The sequence below is a fragment of the Notamacropus eugenii genome, chromosome 3 (genome assembly GCF_028372415.1).
Source record: "Notamacropus eugenii isolate mMacEug1 chromosome 3, mMacEug1.pri_v2, whole genome shotgun sequence".
In the NCBI taxonomy this organism is placed as follows: domain Eukaryota; kingdom Metazoa; phylum Chordata; class Mammalia; order Diprotodontia; family Macropodidae; genus Notamacropus; species Notamacropus eugenii.
Window position 1 is genome coordinate 379,230,588 of NC_092874.1, and position 23,761 is coordinate 379,254,348.

At 43.2% G+C, this 23,761-nt stretch overlaps 1 protein-coding gene across 2 annotated transcripts in view; it reads left to right on the forward strand.

Moving 5' to 3' along the window:
* The window catches only part of MAP2K3 (mitogen-activated protein kinase kinase 3), a 77,998-nt gene extending 74,184 nt beyond the window's left edge, over window positions 1–3,814 (forward strand). For both annotated transcript variants that reach the window (XM_072597617.1, XM_072597618.1), the window contains exon 12: window positions 979–3,814. In XM_072597617.1, coding sequence (XP_072453718.1) covers window positions 979–1,062 — 84 coding nt within the window. In that variant the 3' untranslated portion in view covers window positions 1,063–3,814. The remainder of the gene's footprint in view (window positions 1–978) is intronic.
* The last annotated feature ends 19,947 nt before the right edge of the window (window positions 3,815–23,761 follow it).

Below are 23,761 nucleotides of genomic sequence, written 5' to 3' on the forward strand. Positions count from 1 at the left end.
GAAGCTAAGAGTGAGAGATAAGGAAGGAGGGAGTCTTCCAGACATGGAGGGTCAGCCCGTACCAAGGTCAGATGTAGGTAGGAGACGGAATGCTGCATAAGGAGATTCTGACAAGAACCCAGTAGCACATGTATTATTTATTAGACATATTTTGCTGATGAAGGCTTCCCCAACATGCTCTTGAACCCAGAGATTTTTTTTTTTTAATTTTTTTATTTTTTTAATGTTTAACAATCACTGCCATACAATTGCGATTTTATCCCTCCCCACCCACCCTCCACTACCTCCCTCCCTCCCCACGACTGCATACAATTCTGTATAGATTCTACATATACTTTCCTATTGAGTATATTTTCACTATAGTCATGCTATGTAGTCAGACTAAGATAAATGAAAGAATCCGTATAACAAATCAGAACATGATACACAAACACATACACAAACATGATCTGCTACATTATGTGAGTGACTTCCATATTTCTCTCTCTGAGTGTGGAAGGCATTTTGCCTTGAGGTCCACCATTGGAACCCAGAGATTTTTTATATCACTGCTCTTCTGGAATAATACAAATACAAGATGAGGATAGGAACTAGATTTCTTTAATGTAGGGAGGAGAAGCCTCCCTCTCTCAGTTAGTATCTTCTCTGAAACTTACGGTTTTGAGGAGTTGCCTGGAGCCCTGATAAATGAAGAAAGTCACCTGGGGTCTCATATCCAGTATGTGTCAGAAGTGGGAATCGAACCCAAGTCTTCTTGATTCCAAGATGAATTCTTTTCTCTACGCTGTTTTTCAGTAGAGTGATGTCCTTGTTAGAACGTATGTTTTAGAGAGTAAGTACAGTGAGCCATCAGGAAGAGGAACCATCATTGGTGGGAGCCATTGAGGAAGGTTTGTGAAGGATGGTAAGATTTGGAGGAAGGAGGATGTTGTTCAGTAATGAAATAACCCAGCCTGGTTTCTCTTTCATCTCTGACAGGAGCATCCTTTCTTTACTTTGCACAAAACCAAAGAGACAGATATCGCTGCCTTTGTGAAGGAGATCCTGGGTGAGGACTCATAGGAGAAGGACATTACTGCCCTGTGGAGTGCCCTCTTCCCCTCTCCCTGGAAAACAGAAATGAGGAACGACGTTCTTGGTGGTTTGCACAGATCACGTAGTCCCCAGCCCTGTCCACCTCCAACCTGGAGCACGGTGTTAGTGTATCCTCATGTCATCCTGTGTATCTTTGACCTAAAAGAGCTACCTAGCCAACACCATGGAAATCCTAGGCCAAGGACAATGTTCGGTCACTATTCCCACAGAAGCGTTGGGCATGTGGAATTTCTCCACTGGCAAGACTCTCTGAGAGATAGCCATGACTTCTGGGGCCTGAAAAAACAGTCCTTTGCTTAGCCAGGAACTGAGGCCTGAGGAGTTAAGATGTTGGGGTGAGGGGGGGTGGGTTCTGAAGGAAAGAGGGCAGGTCCTTCAGGTCTTGTAATGTGCCATTTCCCAAGTGCCAAGAACACTGACCCAGTAAGCAGAGCTGCCCAATGTTTTCAGTAGAGTGAGTTTCTGGGACTACCAGCTCTGCAATTTTTTTGGTTCATTTATTCGTTCATTCAGTACTTCCCCTAGACCTTTTTCTTTCAGTCTTGCAGAAATCTGTCCTCCTCCTGATATCTCTTATCCATAAGGTGGTAGCAGCTCCTGTCTCTGTACTAGCACTCTCCATTTTCCCTTCCCTCCCCTAAATCTGCTTTGTTTCTGGTCTTCCTACCCTCGGAGGGGAGGGCTTTGAGTTATTAGGGATGGCGTTGGCTGAGAGGCCTTTGATGTCTCTAATAAGGCTATGGGAAGAAACCCGTCCTAGCTTACTATCTCGGGAGAGAGAGGGCCCTTGAACAACGATGTGTCATCCTTGATGGCCAGTTGATGCCACTGTCCTTTTCCCTCTAGCACACGTCATTTCCTAGAGCCCAAGGGTGTGGATGTGTCACAAGGGGTAATGGGTATGGGAGGTGAGGATTTGATCCTGGCCCCCTCATGTACAAGGTGCCAGGCTCTAGTGCTTTTTCAAAGATCTTATAATTTCTCCATCATGGCCCAAGGACTTGCTCAGCTGCTCCAGGATCCGCTCCCAAACCATCTCTTCCATACCAGCCTTGGGGATCCGATCAGGTTCTTTTGGGTTTTTGTCCTGATAACCCAAGTGTGTTATGAGCCTATGTAAACAGTAAATGTATAGGGGAGGCAGAACATAGGTTGTATTATATTTTTAATATCTATATATAATGAACTTTTAAAACCATTTCCTTGTGGTGACAGATATAGTCCCCCCCTCCTGGGGGGATGGGCTCTGGGGGGTCATGCCTGATTACTGTGAATACCAGAGGGTTGTTCCCATCCCCTTTCCTGGTCCCTCCATCTCTTAGATACCCTAACTTTCCTCAAGGGTTAGTTCAAGGACAGCCTTCTACATGAAGTCTTTCCTCATTTCCCTGCTGAGAACTTCCCTTGGGGGGTGAGAAAGAGCAGGAGGAGGGGTCTGCTCCAGGAGGAACTGTCCAGCCAGAATTATTGCAGGTTGCCTATAGTTTTCAAGGGGAGTGGGGGTGGAAGTAAACATTAGGACCAGTGATTTTCTTTGAGGAAATATCTAACTATCTTTGAAGCTGCTGGGGGTGGAGATGGGGAGAGGTATAGTATGGATGCTGTAAAGTTGGCTTGAGCTCTTGGTCAAAAAGCTGATGTTCACATGGTAGTTGAAAAGATTTAGATGGCTACCTCAGGGTGGGGGTGGGATATCCCTAATTCTTTGGGTCTGTCACTCTTTTTGGACCTACTTCCCAACAAATAGACTCAAGTCTTGCCACAAGCCTCCCTCCTTCCCCTTCCTCTCTCCCCTCCCTCATTTAAAGCGAAGTCTTTTGCCCTCTCTTCAAGGGTAGGGGGTCACCTTGTCTCTAGGGATTATGTGATCCAGAGGAATATTTTAAGTGACTCATTGGAGAGGAATGTAGTCCAATCGTTGCAGCTGCAGGAACTTCCCCATCTGAGCTAGGTTTGAATGTTTCCAGTGGTCCTGGGAATGGAACAGAGGCCTTTTTTTTTTTGTCTCCATATTCTTCCTTCCTTCCCCCTCTCCCCCAAGAAAAAAGAGTAAATGTGCAAACCATCCTGACTCTTTGAAATATGTGTAGGTATCTTGCTGATAGCCACCTGCACTAACAAGTGAAGTCTGGCCGTAAACTTTATTAACTTGCCTGGTTGTTTTGAGTTTTAATTTTTTTTTTTAATTTATCTGGAGTTTTGTTTTTTTCTTGCTTTGAGGGTTTGGCAATTTTTTTCTTGCATGGATTAGATGCCTTCCACTCCCCACCAGGGGTGTTAGCCCACTCAGTTACAAGGCATTGCCCCATGGCAGTGTCTGGCTGCCTGTTGGCAGTGATATGGGGATAGATGGGGACATCACCGAGCCCCCAAGGCCTCTGTTCAAAGAGGAGGTTGGGGCTAGAGTGAGGGGCAGATGAATCCCTGCCCATTAACACCCAGCTCCTGCCCTGTGGATGCTGGTGGGAGAGGTGCCATGGACTATCAAGGGATGTATTCTGTCACTGTGGATAATTTGCTTTGTGGATTGTTAAAAACATTTTTTTAAAAGAAAAAATTAAGGGGGAAAAGGTAAAAAAAAAGGCAGAATTTTGAAAATACCTGTCCCACTAAAGAGGTAAAGCCATCCCACTGCCTTGGTCCCTGCCTCTCTGTTTCCTGAGAGGGAACTGGTTAGAACCTGGTTGCTGTTTTCAATAAAAATGAAAAAAAAAAAAAAGGAACAAGGCTGTGTGTGCATATGTCTTTAACCACTACAATGGATGAATATTTTCTTTTCTTCAGGGGTTGTCACAGAAAAACTACATCCTTGTAAGGCCTTGGGATGGTATACTTATTTGGAAAAACAACCTGAGAATTTCCCTTTAGTGCCATCCCTTTCAAGGGAGTTAATACTGTTGGGAGAAGACAAAAGATGATAGGCTGCTGGAGCTGGAAGGGGCCTTTGTGACTAGCTAGTCCAGCCTTTTATTTTAGAGATGAGGTCCCAATTCTCTGCTCCCACCCCCTTCCACCATATTCCCCGGGGGCTTTCAGGTACTGGGAGCAGAATGCTCTTCTGTGCATGTAGGTTTCCATTTGGAAGCTAAGTGGTCTAGGGCCTCAGGAGAGACGTCATAATGTTAGCTCACAATCCTGTGGCACTTAAAAAGTTTGCAGTGGGACTCCCTCACAACACACTTGTGTTAGGCAATGTAAATTGTGTCCAACTCATTGTGACCCCATTTGGGGTTTCTTTGGCAAAGATGCTGGAGTGGTTTGCTATTTCCTTCTCCAACTCATTTTACAGATGAGGAAACTGAGGCAGAGTTAAGTGACTTGCCCAGGGTCATATAGCTAGTTTCTGAAGCTGGATTTGAACTCACATCTTCCTGATTCCAGTCGTGGCACTCTATCCACTGGGCCACCTAGCTGCTCCATTCCTCTTTTACAGATATGGAAATATCCCTGGTTAAGGGACTTCTCCAGGGTCACACAACTGATTAGGTGTCAGAGGGGAGATTTGGATGTAGGATTCCTAACTATTTCAGTGGTTCATAGATGTGGAATTGGAAAAAAACTTGGATTAGAGCCCATCCCATCCTCCTTCCATTTTACATAGGATTTTTTACACAATTTAAACAGAAGTTAGCTGGTTTACTCTGGGCCACACAGCTAGGAAATGTTATAAGGAGGGTCTCAAACTTCTGAAATCCCAAACGAGAATTCTGTTTGCTTCACGTAGTGCTCAAATTATGGAATACTAATAGGTTAATTAAGGATTTGAACCCGGGTCTTCTCCCAATTCCAGTGCACTTTCTGCAGTACTAAGGCTCTTCCTGTTGCTTCACTCCATACTACAACCTAACTTGCAAAATCATCATTTGTGATTTATGACCTTGGACTTTGATGGGTGAGCATTCACCTTATCTTGCCCAGTCTCAGACACACTGTACTACTTCTGGCCTGTCTTTGTGCCATGGTACCTCCTGTTTCCACCCCTACTACTCCAGCCTCAGAAAGGATATGCCAATCACTATCCTATGACTTTAGTTGCTATCAGGGCCCTATCAGGGCTTCCTTATTCAAAACATTCTTCCCTGGTTACCATTCCCATATATATGTTTTATTCTCCCCCGACCAACTGCCACTAATGGGACAGGAAGGCCAAGGTAGTTGGAGAAGAGCACCCTGAGGAAGGCACAGGAGGCAGCATGTTGTCAGACATGTCAAACTACCATCACCTTCAGTACCCCTTCCCCTCAGACCCTGATGGAGGCAGCCTGGAACCTTGAGTCAAAGAGCCCTGTGAATAGCAATGTCCCCTAAACCACCATCCCTGCTCGCAACCTGTTTCCAAGAAGCCTTATCCAGAAAAGGAACCTTTATGGAGATGTGACATGCCAAATGTTTCTGCACGTACTCTGGGGGAAAAAATGTTCTTAATACCTTTGGCCTTGGCACTGCCAAATGAGCCAACATCAGGAGCAAATATGGTGACATTAAAGAAGATATGCCCTGAAGACTGTGCCACCTGGCTTGCAGCTGAAGCACTTAAGTACTGTGTTCTCATATTAGAAGTTCCTTGAGAACAAGGAGTGTATGGCTTGTTTTTGTATCTCCCAGAGCTTAGTGTGCCTGGTTATCACTAATCACTAATCATATAGCTATGTACTTAATAAATGTTTCTTCATCCATCTATCCATCCACCCACCCATCCATCCATCCATCCATCCATCCATCCATCCATCCATCCATCTACTCATCCATCGATCCACCCATCCATCCATCTATACATCCATCCACTCATCCATCCATCCATTTCCCTGACATGTTCTGAGAGTTCTGGACTTCTCAGACTTGAGAGGTACTAGTTCTTGATTCTACCCCTCTGCCCCAGACTTAGAGAATAGCATTTCTCTGTCAGAATATGAGATACCTGTTTAGCCCCAGAGCACCTCTAGGTTTGCAAAGTCCATTACATGTGTTGTCTTATCTGATCCTCATGGCAGTCCCGTGAGATAAGAACTATAGATGAATAAATCAAGTCTCCAACAAGTTAAATGACCTCATTGATGCCCTTTTTGGGGTAGGGGTCTGGTCCAGGGGAAACTCTTGGTATGGAGTCTCCCCCCATCAATGTAAATTGGCTGTAACTTAGAGCACTGCTTGACACTGAAAGTTTAGTCTTGCCCTTGTTCACACAGTTTGTGTGTTGTCAAGAAACAAGACTTGGATTCAGGTCTTCCTGATTCCAAACTAGCCACTAGTCCATGCCTCTGCTCTGGTCATCCAATTAGTAAGGATCAAAAGATCTGAACCCACTGCTTAGCACAGTAACTGGCACGTAGTAGGGCACCTTCTAAATGCATATTGACTGTGTACATTTGTTTACATCTTGTTTCTCCATTAGATTGTAAGTGCAAGCTCAAGGACTGTCTTTTGCCTCTATGTATCCCCGGGGCTTAGCACAGTGCCCAGCACATAGTAGGTGCTTAATAAATGTTATTGATTGATTGGCTTCAGGTCCAACATTCTTTAGCTTCACCACCCTTTCCCAAACTCTTGACCTCAGTCTGCTCTCCTCCCCAAGATAAGAGGCTCTTTTCCTCACCTGTCCAAGTGAGATCTTTGTGAGCAGCCACCCCATACCCTTGTTTGGGAAGGTCTGATCATTGCAAACTAAAGAGTGCCAAACCTATAACTATGCCTGTTATCTAACTATAATTCCAAACTTCATCCCACTTAACTCCAAAATTCTTGCCTTTTTTTTGTCTCTGGTCTCACAGTTTCATTTCAAAATTTTTTCTCAGGTTATTAAATATCCTTACAAGGCACACATGTATTTTTTAATGAGATTTTTTTCTATTGGTCATTCTGTTTCCAAATGTTTATTTCCTTGGGCCTCATTTTCACTCTCTGTAAAATGGATCTCTCACTCTTCACCTTTGCCTCCTGGCTTCTCTGGCTTCTTTCAAGACTCATTTCAAATCCCACTTTCAGCAAGAGGCCTTTCTTGGTCCATCCCCACCCCAACCAGAGCCTTTTATCTGAGATTACCTCCCTTCTAAATACCTTGTGTGTATCTTGTATGCTTACAGTCATTTGCATGTTGTTCTCCTGTTAGAATGGGAGTTTCTTGAGGACAGGGATCATATTTTTGCTTTTCTGTGAATCCTTGGTGCTCAGTACATAGTAAATACTTAAAAAATGCTTGTTGGTTGGCTAACCGACTTTCTTCATCCTTAAGCCTTGAAGCAGAAATGTGAGGAAAAATGAGGGGAACAGGGCAGCTAGGTGGCACAGTGGATGGATCACTGACCCTGGAGTTCTGCTCTGACCTTATACACTTGACACTTACTTGCTGAGTGACCTTGGGTGAGTCAGTTAACCACAATTGACTTGCCAAAAAAAAAAAATGAGGTGAAAAGGACAGGTTGGGTGACAATGACTTCTAGGTAATGTAACTTATTAGAAAGTTCACACAAAGTGAGTTTGAAAAGGAGGGAGGACTGAGTCACTGAATGCAAAAGATGAAAGAAGGTTTTTTTTTTTTCTGGCCAAGACCCAAGCACCCAAGACATGTCAGCACATGGGAGAGGAGCTGCTTATCTCCTGTAACCAGTCATCTATTTACAATATTCCTCTCCTCCCCCAGTTTGTAGGATTACAGATGTGGGAGGATCCCCAGGTGCCAAAGCTAGAATCTTGGTCCCTCTCAAGCTGCTGCCCTACATGCCTATGTGCACGTGCAAATATGCACACCTATAGATATGGTTTTGTGTGTGTTAGAGAAGCAGTCTGGAGCCAGAAAGACCCAGGGATTCTCCAGGGATTGGAAGGTTTTTTGTGCTAGACATACATATATACGCAGATACATGTATGCATACAGTATGAGGAAAGGAGAAATTTCAAGTCTTGTCTGAGACATGTTCTTATTGTGTGATCATGGGTGGTCATATCTCTTATCAGTGTCCTCAGGTAACTCTGGAAGGCTTGGAAGTTACTGATTAGCTAGTGACTCAGGAAAGTCACCATTTAACCACTCAATGCCCCAGACAGCTCCTTGAGATTATAAATTACAGACTGACTGTATGACCTTGGGAAAGTCATGAACCTCTGAGTGCCCCAGGCGGCAATCTAAAACTAAGCTGCAGTTGATTTTCTGCATCTGCATTGGGTAGAGTGAGGTTCCATCCTGGGAATCCCCTACAATCATGAAATCGCAGGTGCAGCTCCTGCCCCCCGCCCTCCAAGATTTTAGATATGCATATATTATGTTTTGCATGCGTGAATAGTGAGTGAAATAGTGTGTGCGTGAGTGTGTGTCTGTGTGTGTGTGTAAGACTCTAGAGTGGCTGTCTTGCATCAGTCTTGGGGGATGCATTGGGAAGATGTTTTTGCATAATCAACATCTCTAGGCTAAGTTCCCTTTCTTGCCTCTGGGAGGCAGCAGAGGCCAGCTTTTGTCTGGTACCCCTGGGCTGATGTAGCTAATTGCAATTGACCAGTCCCCTTTTACAGATGAGGGAATTGAGGACCAGAGGGTTATGGGAAAAATGATGCGCTCTCTCTCTCTCTCTCTCTCTCTCTCTCTCTCTCTCTCTCTCTCTCTCTCTCTCTCTCTCTCTCTCTCTCTCTCTCTCTCTCTCTCTCTCTCTCTCTCTCTTTCCCTCTGTCTCTCTGTCTCTGTCTCTCTCTCTCTCTCTTCCTTTTTAGGGGTGAGGGAAGCTGGATTTGGGGGGCAAAGCCTCAGTTGGACTATCAGTGTTAAGTAATGTTAGCCAGTACACAGGGTCCTTCCTGAGTGTCAAGGCTAACCCAATCCTGACCAAGATTCACTTAACCCCTTGGTGATCCTTCCCTAATGCACAAATTAAAATTCATCTCTCCTATAATCCAGTTCATTAAGACTAGACCTTCTGTGCTTCCCTAGTGACCACTGGTTAGTCTGATGAAAACATTTGTGTGAGTGATTTAGCTAAAGGGTAAGGACATCACCTGTTCTTCCTCTCTCCAAGTCCCTTCCTGTCATCTGAGCATGACACCCAGATTTCAGACCAGGGTTTCTATGCAGGATTTTGTACTAATGTGCTCTAGGAGTAGGCAATGGTATATTTTATGGGTCTCCTAATCAATGGCCTTATGTGTTCCCTAATTTTCATTAAGTTTCATTGCTTAAAAGGGGTGGTAGCAGAGGAGGTAGGGAGAGTTGGGAGCTGGGAGTGAGGAGGAAAGAAGAGGGAACTTGTATATCATATTTGGGCAAGGTGGGCGCATCTTTCCTGAAGGAGTCTGGACAGAGGAATGGGGGCTATAGAAGCATTTTGGACAGATAGGTGGTGCAATACGTAGAGTGATGGACCTGGAATCAAGAAGACCTGAGTTCAAATCCAACCTTAGACTTAACTGTGTGATCTTGGGCAAATCTCTGAACTTGTCTGCCTCGATTTCCTTGTCTGTAAAAATAGGAATAATAATAGCACCTACCTCCCAGGGTTGTTGTGAATATCAAATGAGATAATATTTGTAAAGTGTTTTGTAAATCTTAAAGTATTGAATAAATGTTAGCTATTATTAAATTAATTAAACATTTAATAAGTACCTAATGTGTTCAAAGCAACATTTTATATACTGGGGGAGACACAAAGTTCTTATAAAATAGGCCAGGTCCTCATGGACCTCACAGTGCCTACTCAGATAACTGTAACACATAGTATTACAACATATGGGTCAGCTAGGTGGCACCATAGTGCACAGAGTACCTGTCCTGGAGCCAGGAAAACTCCTCTTCCTGAGTTCAAATCCAGCCTCAGACACTTACTAGTTGTGTGACCCTGGGCAAGTCACTTCACCCTGTTTGCCTCAGTTTCCTCATCTGTAAAATGAGCTGCAGAAGGAAATGGCAAACCACTCCAGTAGCTTCGGCAAGAAAACTCCAAATGGGGTCACAAAGAGTTGGCCACTACTGAAAATGACTGAACAACTGCAACCATTATAGAGTAAGACAGGCAGCATTAAAAGAATGTGGACTCAGGAGCGAGGGGAACCAGAGTTCACATCTTGCCTCTGATGCTATTTGTGTGCACTTTGGCAAGTGATTAAAGCAATTTTTTCATCTGTTGAATAAGGGGAATCTTATAAGAATGTTAGCTTCTTGAGGACAGAGACTGTTTCTGTCTTAAGTGTTTAGTAGGTGCTTTGCACATAGTAGGTACTTACTGAATGCTTACTGAAAAAACATTTTATGTGAATTTTCCAAATGGCAGGGTGTCCCACCATTAACCACCTCCCTCCCCCATATGTGAAGGGGATAACTGTGTGTGTTCATCCTTCATTGCCAAAGAAGACCATGCCATCAGAGAAATAATGACATGACTTGAAGTTGACTTTGATTTGAGGGAGGGAGGGCTGTGCAGGTCACCAGCCTCACCTCTCCTCCAGAGTCATCTGAATCCAGTGACCAGATATTCCTCAGGATGACTGGAGATGACCCAGGATGAGGCAATTGGGGTTAAGTGACTTGCCCAAGATCACACAGCTAGTGAGTGTCAAGTGTCTGAGGTGAGATTTGAACTCAGGTCCTCCTGACTCCTGCACTGGTGCTCTATCGTTGAGGGGACAGAGCATAGTTTAATTTGGTTGTGAAGTCTGAGAAATTTGCCTTGAGTTATTCAGGCTCCCCTTTCTCTGCTCCCTCCCTCATTCTGCTGCCCTGTCCTCAGCTTTGCAAAGTTCTCACTCTACTCTCCAACCTAACCAAAGTTCCTGTTGCAGTATTTTAATAAATTCATTCTTACTAAAAGGCTGTGTGTCTGAGAGTAGCTGTGTGTGTGTCACCATTAAAGAGGAGGCCAGTTAAAGGAATGACACTTTGGGTACAATTTCAGTCAATGTGCTTCATGTTTGGGAAAAATATATAGGTAGAGATGGCATGTAAGTAGTATCCCTAGGGTGCCTCATATCATTGCACACAGGCAGCTACCTACTCTGCCTATGGCTTTGTACTTGTCCTAGGAAATACTCTGAAGAGAATCCAGAGACTCAGATCCCTGGTCTGTCACTATTTGGCATTTTCCCGCTTAGGGCCTCAATTTCCTTCTCTGTAAAATGGGGAGAAGAATGGGGTTGGACTAGATCAGCAGTTCTAAACCTGGGGACTCATGAACTTTCAAAAAATATTTTGATAAGTGTAGTTCAGTATAATTGGTTTTCTTTGCATCCCTGTGCATTTCATCTTATACATTTAAAAACATTCTGAGAAAGGGGTCTGTAGGCTTCGTCAGATTGCCCAAGGGGCCAATGACACACACAGAAAAAGTTAACCTTTGGGCTAAATCGGGGTAGGGAGCCTGCAGCCTTGGAGCCACCTATGGCCCTCTAGGTCCTCAAGTGTGGCCCTTTGACTGAATCCAAGCTTTCTGTGAAGTTCTGTGAAGTTTGGATTCAGTCCAAAGGCCATACTTGAGGACCTAGAGGGCCACAGGTGGCACGGGGTCACAGGGTCCCCACCCCTGGGCTAGATGATCTCTAAAGTCTCTTCTAATTCTGATAATGAGTTCAAATCCTGCTTCTTTTTGCTGCTTTTTTGTCCTCAAAGAGAACCAGTGACATCGAGAGGGTGATGTCTTGACTTGGATTTAAGTGAGGCAAAGCTATGCAGTGTCATGAGCCTCCCTCTGTCCTCCAGAGTCACCGGAGGCCAGTGGCAAGATAAAATTGTGTGACAAGTCACTTAACCTCACTCAGGCTCAGTTTCCTCATCTGTAAAATGGGGATAATAATAACTCTCCCTGTAAATGAGATCTATGCATGTGATACACATATATAAATGATATGCATGTATGAGATATATGCATGCAAGAGATACATATGTAAATGAAATACATGTATATGAGATATACATATGCAAATGAGAATGTGCATGTGAGATGTGCATGTGTACATTAAATACATGTGTATGGTATATACATGTGTAAATGAGATATGTGTATTGAAATATCCATATGTAGGTAAAATACACATATATGAGCTACATATGCAGATGAAATCATGCATGTGAGATATAGATATATAAATGAAACACATGTATATGAGACATACATGTGTAAATGAGATATGTGTGTGAGATACACATATGTAAATGAAATATGTATGTAAATGAGATACATGTCTAGGCAATATACATATGTAAATGAGATGTTGCAAATCTTAAGGTGCTATCTAAATGCTAGCTATTGTTACATTAGGAACCTAAGATTTCTCCCAAGCTCTGACATTCTGGGTCCTGTATGCTTATCACCGTGCCTGGCACATAGTAGGTGCTGAGTAAATGCTTCCTGACTTGTGGACTGCTAAGGTCCCTTCCAACTCTGACGTTCCATGGCCCTTTGTTCTAAGTTCTCTTCTAACTCTAGGATTTATAGTCGAAGGCTCCTTCTAGCCTTGACCTTCTGTGTTCTAAGTCCTAAGGTCCCTTCCAGCTTTGACATGCTATATGGGCTCAGGTTCCAAGATTCTGATTCCCAATGGGATCTTTAGGACTTGATCAGTTTCTCCTTTTCCTCCTGTTGCCTTGGCCCCCATAGAAAGGCTAGTATGAGCAGGAGTGGTAAGGCAGGAAACCTTGTGGACCCTTTCTTGCTTTAGGAAGAGTTTTGGTTTGGAAGCAGGGGGTGAGTGGGGGACCTGGTATTCGAAGGGGATGGGGAAATGGAGCTGTGTCTGGTACTGTTTGCACAAAGGGCCGCCAGTCATCCCCAGCTTGCTGAGCTGGGGTCGCTGTAACACGGTGCGAACAAAACCATCAAGTTGGGTAATTAGAGAGACAGTTCCTCATTGTCTGGGTGACTGAAGCTTGAGGAAATGAACTATAATAACCTCCAAGGGATTATAGGAAATAGGAGGCAGGACTGTTTGGAGGAGCATCCCCCTCCCCCTTGGGTAGGTGGGAAGAATAGGAATTTTTTTGGGGGGGGTAGTAGAATGTTGGCTAGGCTACAAGCTTTTGGTTCAAGAAACTGAGGTGTGTTTTCATTAGATTAGGGTCTCCCTCCCCATCTTTCCTTTAGCTTTCACACTCTCTAGCCCCTGAAAATAGCTCTCATGCCTCAGTTCTGTTCCAGTGATGGAAAGCACGCCTGGAAAGGGACAGAGATAGATTGGAAAGAAATCATTAGTGACTTCAGGGCTTAGGATAAGAGTGTGGGCTGGCAACAGCAAGGGAGAAAGTGGAAAGACTGAATGGGGAGCAAGTTATTGGAGTCTTTGCCAAAGCTTCTTCCTCAAGACAGTGGCAAAGAGTCTCATTATCATCTCTAAATCATCAGATTTAGACTGGAAGAGCGCTGAAATGTCATGGAATCCAACTCCCTCGTTTTATGCACGAGGAAATGGGAGCCCAGAGAAGTAAAGTCACTGGCCTGAGGTTGCACAGCTAATAAATTGCTGACCAGGAACTGGAGCTCATGTTCTCTGACTCCAAATCTAGAAAGAACTCTTCCTCTGAGCTTGAGGAGTTGTTTTTGTAAACCTCAAGGTGACAAAGAAATGTGAACTACTGTTATTTTTCAGAGCTCAGTTAATCAACAAACAAGCATTTATTAAGTATTTATTGTGTCTAGGAAGTGCATTAGACTCTGGATACACAAAGATAAGGGCAGCTAGGTAGCACAGTGGATAGAGTGCTGGGCCTGGAGTCAGGAAGACTCTTGAAATCTGGCTTCAGATACATACAAGTTATGTGACCCTGGGCAAGTCACTTCACCCTGTTTGTCTCAGTTTCTTCATCTGTAAAATGATCTGGAGAAGGAAATGGCAAACCACTCCAGGATCTTTGCCAAGAAATCCCCAAAGGGGGTCACCAAGAGAGGGACCTGACTGAAACAACTGAACAAAATCACAAAGATAAAAAGAGGTCCTTGCCCTTAGGGAACTTCTATTCTATCAGGGGAAACAACATGTACATGTGTAAGTAGGTACAAGTGAGGTGTAAGTAGGTACAAAATAGATATAATGTAATTTTGGGGATACACAGTCATTTGTAGTTAAAAAAGACAGTGTATTTGGTTTCAGCAAATTAAGCATAATGACAATATCTATCTTCAAGGCTATGTGGCATAGTCCGTGGAAAGGACAGGGCTCCTTGAGCTAAAGGGAAGGAAGGCTAAGGGGAGGCAGCCCCATTGGCTTGACTTGACCTGGGTTTGGAGTCCTCATGCCCCATTCTCTGCCCTTAATATCCCCCCACTTGTCTTAGGAATCTAATAACCAGGAGGAAATCAGAGACCAAAGCAAACCCAAAGGAGTCATGGGATGGAAAAGGAAACTGATTCTTGGGTATTTTACTCTACCTTGGCAGACAGAATGGTACAGTGGGATTTAAGTCTGAGAATCTGGGTTCAAATATTTTCATTGATTCCAGCTACTCTGCCCTCTGGATTCCCCAGCTCTTACAATGAAAGCTTTTGGTGGCAGGAATTGTCTGACTTGCCTGTTTTTGTGTTCATAGAGTTTAGTACAGTATCTGGCACATAGTTAGCACTTAAATGCTTTCTCTCCCCCTCTCTTCCTTTCTCTTTCTCTCTTCTCTTTTTCCCTCTTCGTCCCCCTCCTTCCTCTTGTCTCTCTCCTCTTTCCTCTTTTCCCCCTTCCCTCTTTCTCTCCCCCTTTCTCCCTCTCCTCTCCCCTCTCTTTTTATCTCTCTCTTCTCTCTTTCCCCTTCTCCTCTCTCTTTCTACCTCTTCTCCCTCTCCCTCTGTCTCTCTCCTTCCTTTCTTCCCCTTTCCCTCTTCCCTTCCCCTCTCCTCCCCAATCTGATGTTTATGTGACCTTGAATATGCATTTGTATGACCTGTGTGACCTTAGCCAAAGTGATTTCACCTTCTTAGGCCTGAGTTTCCTCAACTATAAGATGTGGGGTTGGGCCTGTTAACCTCGGAGGTCCCTTCTAGCTCTGGTTCCTGTGCTCATGTCCATGATTCCATCCAGATACTGCAGGATAAGCCCCTTGGTTCTTTCCCACATAGAGGTGGAGAGATCCTAGAACCACAGGACAGCTGAGTTGGAAGGGACTTGTTTAACTCTTCATTTCACAGATGAGTGAATGGCATGGAAACTCAAAGAAGGTCAGTGACTTCCTTGAGGTCACACAATGGATGAACAACCATGCTAGATTGGCTATGTCTAGAATCTTTCTTTTCTCCTAATCAAGCACTTTCCCACTTCCCTATCCTACTTATAGCCCTATTCTACTTCCAAGGCTGAGAATGAGAGGATTGGGGGCTGGGGATTTCTGAAAGTGGATTTGAGGGAGAGAGGGTGTATTTTATCAAAGTGATATAAGAAAATGTGAGGAAGAAGACATCAGTTTCAACAGGGGTGAAGATAAGGGAGGAAATCCTGGAAGGTTCCGTGGAGGAAGGGGCCCCAGCCACCTACTTTGCCACCCCCAGCTTCCTCTGCAGAGACTAACAGGAAAATCTAATCTCCCTGCCAGGCTTTGAGCCAGAGGGACACTGAGGAGGTGGTAGGGGGCCTCAGGAAGGGCTTATATCAGAGAAGCTGGAAATGATCAGTGTCTCAGGATGACTGAAATCTGACAAAGCTGGGTGAGGACTCTCTGTTTCAGTTACAGCCTTAATAGCCACATCAAGTCACATTAAAAATGCAACAGCCCCCGTGGGAAGTGGGAGGCAGAGAGATGAGGGATCCTGCCCAAGTGGAAAACGCATTCGTTAAAAGTTCCTTGATGAGGCCAGAGACTTGTCTAGTCTTTTTTTAAACCTAGTGGCTGAGGAAAGAAGGTGGTAACAGCTACTCTGTGAGCAATTCTCACATTTCAGAGGTCATGGAATGTTGAGGACTCGGTCACTGGGTGCTTACCATAAGCCTAGCACTGCCTCAGTGCCCTAAGGGGGACGGGAAAAAAGTCTTGGTTCACTCCAGTTCAAGTCAAACATCATTTTAAAATGCCCAGTGTTTGCACAGTCTGGACCTATGCAGCATAGATCTTATCCTCATGGACAAGTAGTCTAGTAGTGGGATCAGAGTATTAACTACACTAGACATATAAGGATTTGGTTTTGGTCTGGAACTGGGCAGGAAAACCCTGGTATAGAAACTCCTTCCAACAATGCCAATAGCAACTCTTCTGTAACTTCTCTGTCTTAGAAAGTCTAGGGGGTGCGGTGGGGTGGATGGGAAGAGAGAAGTGGATAGAGCACCAGCCCTGAGTTGGGAGAATCTGAGTTCAAATCTGAACTCAGACACTTACTAATTGTGTTACCCTGGGCAAGTCATCAACCCTGATTACCTCCAAAAAGAAAAAAAAGTCACCTGGGCTACTTAGGGGTTGCCCATGGTCACACGGTCAGTAGGTGACAGAGCAAGGACTTGAACCTGGGTTGTCCTGTCTCCAGTTCCAGTACCCTGTCTCCCACACTGGAACTCCTGATACTTGGTAATACATAAGCCAATTAAAGAGGTACAAGGTTCCATAGGGGATCTGGAGGGAAAAGACAGGGAAGGCTTTCCAAAGGAAGTAGCATTTGATTTGGACTTTAAGGAAAGGGCAGGAATTCCACAAGTGAAAAGGGGTGGGAGGCAAGAAGGAGCATAGCATGGTCAGTATAGTCAGGGGTATTGTGAGGTTCAAATGAGATAATGGAAGAAAAGCACTTTGCAAACTTAAAGGGCTATATGAATACCAGTTTGTATTATTAGCCTCACTAAGCCTCCAGTCTGGAAATGACTTTATTCCATGACCATTTTATCACACTCCTGCTGGGCTCAAGCCATGTTTATAGAGCAATATGTTCTATTAAATGTTTAGTAACCTGGCCCTCTGAGGGGAAAATGTAAGTCCAAACGCTTTTAAATTTAATCTGCATTACCAATACTTCTTAAGACCAGACAATCAACAAAACAATACATCAAGTCCTGATTTGTAGTGATTGCTGATTTTTGAGACAAAAATGCTGATACTGAAAAGTTAACAATTGATTCGCTGGGTAAAGCTGGTTTGGGTACAACTCTGAGTGCAGATTACTGTAAGAAGCATTGTGCCAGAAGGCCTAGGTTCAAATCCTGTTTCTTTTCCTTATTCCCTTTGTGATCTTGGTAAATTTATGTAATCTTTCTTGGACTTGGTTTCTTAATTTGTAAATTGAAAGAGTTGGCTTCACTAGATAGTTTTTAAGAGTCCTAATGGCCTGAAGACGGAATAGCACGGAACACATTTCTAGGGGGACAAAAAATTTGACTGAAATATAAGAGGATATGGACGAAAGGTAGATTGTAGAGGATTGTTCATTCAGCCACGGCCCTGTGTTTAGCCATATGGGGTATACAGAAATGAATGACATGATCCTTATCCCAAAAAGGAGGGGAGAAGCCTCACTTACTACCTGCATGACCTTGGGCAAGTCATATAACTTCTCTGGGCCTCAGTTTTTTTTGTGTACAAAATGAGAGAGTTGGATTATGTGGCCTCTAAGGTCCCTTCTACTTCCAAAACTGGGTGCTTGTGAAACGGGGACTATATATTATAAGAAGTACAGAGGTTTCAGGTCAGGAAAAGAGGACTTCTGTTTGGGGGGAGGGAGGGAAGTTTCATCAAAGAGAGGGGATTGAAGCTAAGCCTTAAAGGGTGTGAAGCATGTTGAGAGTTTTGTCCTTAAGGAGTTTAAAAGCAAATTGCTTCCCTGGGGACAATTTTGATGCTGCCTAGAGACAGAGCTGGTCAGGCCTTACTTAGGTTGACCAGAAAGCCCAGATTCCCCAATCAAACCCCAAAGGTTTCTTACTCTCTTTCTGGTTAAGAACAATTGTTACCCATCAATCCTGTGCTTGTAAGGACAGATAGAATCACTCTGTTCTCCAGATTGGTGCCAGCACTGAGCTTCCAGAGACCCTTTAGAAAGCCTGGTCTGTCTTCCCAGTGTTTATTATAATATATGTTTCAAGAAATGTGCCATAAGCTTGTGAGATGTATATAACATTACATTTAACAATTACCCAGTTGAAGAAAACCCCCCAGGGGAATTCTGCTCACTCCAGTGACTGCTCACTGTACAGTGGAGTCAGGCATTAGCAGTTTCCTCCTAGGGCTACAGATACTTGGCACTGAGCCTGGGGAGAGGTGGTAATAGTCAGGTATTTTCATTGGTGGTAAGGATTCAGGGAGGGTAAACAGCTCAAAGGACCTGCTAGTATCCTGAAAGCAATTAAAGGAAGATTTCCAGCGAGGTGGGCAGATTCTCTATGGACAATTTATGGCAAATCATGGGAGAAAATTATCAGAGTTGGAACTGAAACCAAGGCAAATTTAATTTAGGGGAGGCAGGTGGGGGATATGAATTAAAGGGAGTGAGGTCCCATCTCCTAGAGATCATCCCTTACCCTGTGAGGCTTGGGAAAATGGATTCTAGGAGAAGGGGCCAATGGGGTCGTGGAAGTGGTTACAAGTTGTAGTGGTGCTGGACAGCAGAGGGCCTTGAATGGAAGTGTGGCAATGATGGGTGGTGTGGAGAGGAAGTATAATGCCCCTTTCCCTGAATATCCCTAGATATCTGTACCCTCAGTCAAAATCCTGTTCACCCTGAATAAGTTATAGTTCAGGAAGAGAAAGTATGGATGAATTGTAATTTGTGCAGATGGAGGAAAAGCCACACTGACTATAATATCATGGTTAGCATTCATATAGCACTTTAAGATATGCAAAGTGCTGTGGGTGTTATTATTATCCCCATTTTACAGATGAGGAAACTGAGACTGAGTGAAGTTAAAATGACTTGTCTGGGGTTACCCAGCTAGTAAGTGTTTGAGGTAGTATTTGAACTCCTGCTTTCCTGACTCCATGTCTAACACTATTCATATTAATATAATGCTAACAGGAACGCCTAAATGTCTCATACAATTTTATTAGTAGCTTTTGCTTTTATATCACCTTCATTTATGAATATTTCTCCTCCTCCTCCTCTTTTCAATAGGCTATCCCTTCTAATAAGAAGAAAAAAGAGGGAAAAGACAAAACAAATCAGATATACTAGTCACTCCAGCAACCAAACCTGACAGTATATCTAATGTTCCACATCCATGGTCCCCTACCTTAGCTGGAAGAGGGAAAGATCTGTTTTCTTATCACTTCTTTGGGGCTAAGCTTAATATTCCTATATACATTTCTAATTGCATATATTTTAATGTCAGAAACTTCTGCTGTCCTAATCCTAACCTGTCTCCCTCTCCTGGGTCTAACTAGATTCCTGGGATGGAAATCCCCAAGACTGTGAAGGTGCTTTGCTCTGTTTTGGAGGATGAAAAAAGAAGTTGAAATTAGCAGTTGATCAACCATGGGTGAGGAACCTGTGGCCTCCAGGCCACGTGTGGCCTTCTAGGTCCTTGGGTGTGGCCTTTTGATTGAGTCCAAGTTTTACAGAATAAATCCTTTTATTTTATTTTTTTTCTTTGTTTTTTTTTTTTTGACAGTTAACCAAAGGAGGTTTACTTAATGATAACATAGTAAGGATAAGGTTACAGCAGTATAATTTCTATAGATATTTTCCTCCTTGCTCCATATGAAACTTTATCTGGTCATCAGGACAGGAGATGGTGATTCATGTGGTCTGCAGATATCCATCAACTTGGAGGGGCCTTGGTCCTGCATGGGTGGGAGCTTTTATGCCTCTAGGTCAGTACTTCAAGAAACCAGGTCAGCACAGCCAGAGGTTACCAGGAAATAGTCAAGAAAAACTTAGCTTGAACCTTGCCCCATCCTTGGGCCAATCAAATTCTAGCTTTGTCACTTTTTCCTAATTCATGCTGAAAGATGAGAAAGAAGAGGGAATATACTATAATACTCCTAATATAACATGTTTATAATTAGACCAAACTCCTTTGAGTACTTAGCTCTTATCCAGAAGGCTCTAGAATGTTCCAGAGGCTTGATACAATAAGCCCTATGTTAAACAGGGTCATCTGGAAGATGTTGTTATGTATAGTAAATGCCTCCTCAGCTTGGACTCTATTGTATCTCCTCCATGCCACTGACATTGGCCATAAGCATACGGCTCCCTGTTTTAGGCTTCTGTTAATACACATGGTAAGAAAATCATCAAATGAGACATGTTACATCTTTTAAGAAGTCTTGTATAGTATAATATTGACATGATCGTAGGAGACATCCTGTTGGGAGAAAGCTATTAAGATGGTTTGTTCTGCCAAATCGAATGTTTTTTGATAGAGTAAGTACAAACAAGGTAGGATTTTTGTTGTTTTTCTCTCTGGAGTTCAGTTTCCCAGGCTTATGCTAAATGGTAAACATCTGAAGGATCAGTCTCCTTTGAATAAATCCTTTTATTAAGGGGATTTGTTCTATGAAGTTTGGATTCAGGCCCTTGAGGACCTCGAAGGTCATATGTGGTCTCCAGGCTGCAGGTTCCCCACCCCTGGTCAAGAACCTGAAAATTCTCCTTGATGGTTTTGGCCCTATGGAGGTGGGCCTGCAGGGTAGAGGGAATAGTGGATTCCTGGGGATTTTTGTGGTAGTTGCGTGATGTCATAGGATTTAGAGCTGAAAGGGACTTTGGAGAGCAGCTAGTTCAAGCTCTTCATTTCATAGATGAGAAAACCAAGGCTCAGAAAGATACAAATGACCAAGGTCAATTAATAGTAGTATTAGCATGAATACTAGTAGTATTATATTAGAAGTATTATATTAATAGCATAATACTAATTAGCGGCATACTACAATTTAGTAACATAATCAGTCATATGATGCTAATTAGTAGTATAATTAATGCCAAGTAGTAATATAATTGGTAGTATAATGCTAATACAAGTAGTAGTATTAATATAGACAGTTAGGTGGCGCAGTGGATAGAAGGAAGGAAACAAGCATTTATGAAATGCCTACTATGTGCCACAACAACCATGGGAGGTAGGCACTATTATTATCCCCATTTTATAATTGGGGATATGGAGGCAGACAGAGGTTAAATGACTTGCCCAGAGTCATGCAGGCAGATTTGAACTCAGGTCTTCCTGACTCCAAGTCTGACACTCTACTCACTATGCCTTCTAGCTGCTCAATAGTAATAATAGCAATAATAATTATTATTGCTATAATTATAATAATAGAAATAGTATTCCTCCAGTGAATGAATGAATGAATGAAAAAAACCATTTATGAAGTATGCATTCTGTGTTGAGCATGGAGATATGTATATGTATGCTGAGGATACAAAGAGGGAATCAAGGCAGTCCTCATTCTCAAAAAGAACATTCTAGTGGTGGAGACACCACATTTATGAGGGCTCAGCTGCAAAGTGGATGGAAGTACCCACTGATCCTTAGTGGTGGATGACCAGGCCTTGGGAGCGTGGACAGTACATTGGTAGGGTACATGGTAAGGCTCAATGTACCTGAGGGTGGAGGGGAAGCACAGAGGATAGTATTCTTTTTACCATATCACATATTAAGAATGAGACTTTCCTTTTGGTTTTGGGAGTTCTTTGCCCCCTTTAAAGGTAGCAATCCATTCAGAAGCAGCTGTATTCTCATGGCTGGACTGAACCACCGAGTGCTCTCCCATGGCCAGCTAAGGGCCAACCTCGCCTCCAAAGTTCCCATTTCTTAAGAAGAGAGTGGACTGAGAGACAGGCTGCTCAGTAAATGGCTGAAGATTTATGTTTTTTATCTTTGGTCAATAAGGAGGCGTCAGCCGTGCAACAATTTGATTGACTGACTCCAATTTCCATCAGTGCAGTGGAGAATAATAAGGCTTAGAAATGCATCATAGGAATGCTGGCAAGAAGATTTTTGCTGAATGGAGGGAATGCTCATCCTTCTTTCTTTTTCTTTGCAGTTCTACCTCCTATAAACTTGTGATATCTTGAGATATCCATTGCAGCCTGAAGCCCAGAGTAGTGATTCTCTGAAGAGGGTTAGGGAACAGGGTCACCCAGGACGTACCAGGGTCTGTTCAAAGGAAAGACATTTTTGTGTCTTGCTGGCAAAAAGGCATGATACAAATCATATTTTCACTCAATCGTGGAATCCTAGACTATAAGAGCTGAGAGAGACCTTAGACTGTAGAAAATTGGAATGGGAAAGTACACCTGGCCTGGTGGGTCCTCACATGTTCCTTTCTGCCTGTTGACTCTAGCTCCATCCCCTCCTCCACTTTGGGAGTTTATGTGGTATAAAAATCAGGAATGAGAGATATGCTCCTGGTAATTTATAGATACCATATATTTAGAGATGGATGGGATCTCACAGGCCATGTCATCTAATACCTTCATTTTACAGAAAAAGAAACTGAAGCTCAGAGAAATTCAATGTCTTACTCAAGTTCAGATAGGCAGTAATACCATCTTGGGCACTCTGACTCCAGTGTCAATGAACTCTCCCTTGCTCCATGCTTAGAACATAGAAGGCTGGGTCTGCGAATAATCTCAAACCATACAACGTTAGAATTAGAAGGAACCTTAGAACACAAAACCTTAGAACACAATGTTAGAGAAGAAAAAAATATTAGAACATAGAAGTCTGGGGCTAGAAGAGAATTTAGAACTTAGAAAGTTGGAACTGGAAAGGACTTTAATGTCCAACTACTTGGTCTAATTTTATTTTATGGAGGAGGAATTCAAAGTTACTTGATGGCTATGTATGTGTAATATATATGAACATGTACATATACATCTGTATAAATATACATATATTTTATATATGTGCACATATATACACATATACTTATATAAATGTATCTGGAACAAATGGCTTATTCAGGAATCTCTTTTATTTCACTCCTTTTAACTGCATGTAATTGGAAAAAATAAAATACTATTTATAAAAAAAAAAATAATAAGGGTAATAACTAGCATTTACATTGCCCTGGAAGGTAGAGGCTATTATTAAACCCATTTTACAAATGAGGAAACTGAGGCAGACAGTGGTTAAGTGACTTGCCCAGGGTCACACCACTAGTAAGTATCTGGATTTGAACTCAGGTCTACCTGATTCCATGCACAATGTTCTGTCCAGTGTGACACTGAGTTGTCTTTTTCTATAAATGCTTTTAGTTTTAAAAAGTTATCCATTGCACTAATTAGTTAACTCTAACAATGAAGTTTTTTTGTAATCCTATGAATTGTGTGCCTCCAAGTGGGGAATTAGCCCCAGTTTACTGGGTTGTACACCATGCAAATGTCACTCCAGATTTCCTGGGTGGAGGCTTCTAGTCAAGAGAATGGAAAAAAATCCCTGCAGATGTAGCTGGGTGCTTCATGTCATGAGAAAGACTTTGACAAAAGGGTAGCCCAGATGTTTACGTGCAAGACCTCAGAGTGACAACGAACCCTTGAGAGGGAGTGTGACCCTGGCTAGGTCAAAGGGCCTGTGTTCAAATCCCTTCCATCACTTACATCCTGTGTGACTTTGTGCCGATCTTTGGGCCTCAGTTTTCTTATCTTTAAAATGGGAGGAGTTGGAGTGGATGGCTTGTGCCATCCCCTACAGCTCTACATCTATGACCAGACTCTGGTCCTTTGCAGGACAGTCTTTCTAAGTACTTAAACAAGGTTTCACACTCATCACCTCAGCTTTATCCTCACCATCCCTGGGAAGTAGGCAGGCATGGTGAGAAAGGTTAAGGGACCTGTCCAAGGTCAGGCAATAGAAATGCTGGTGA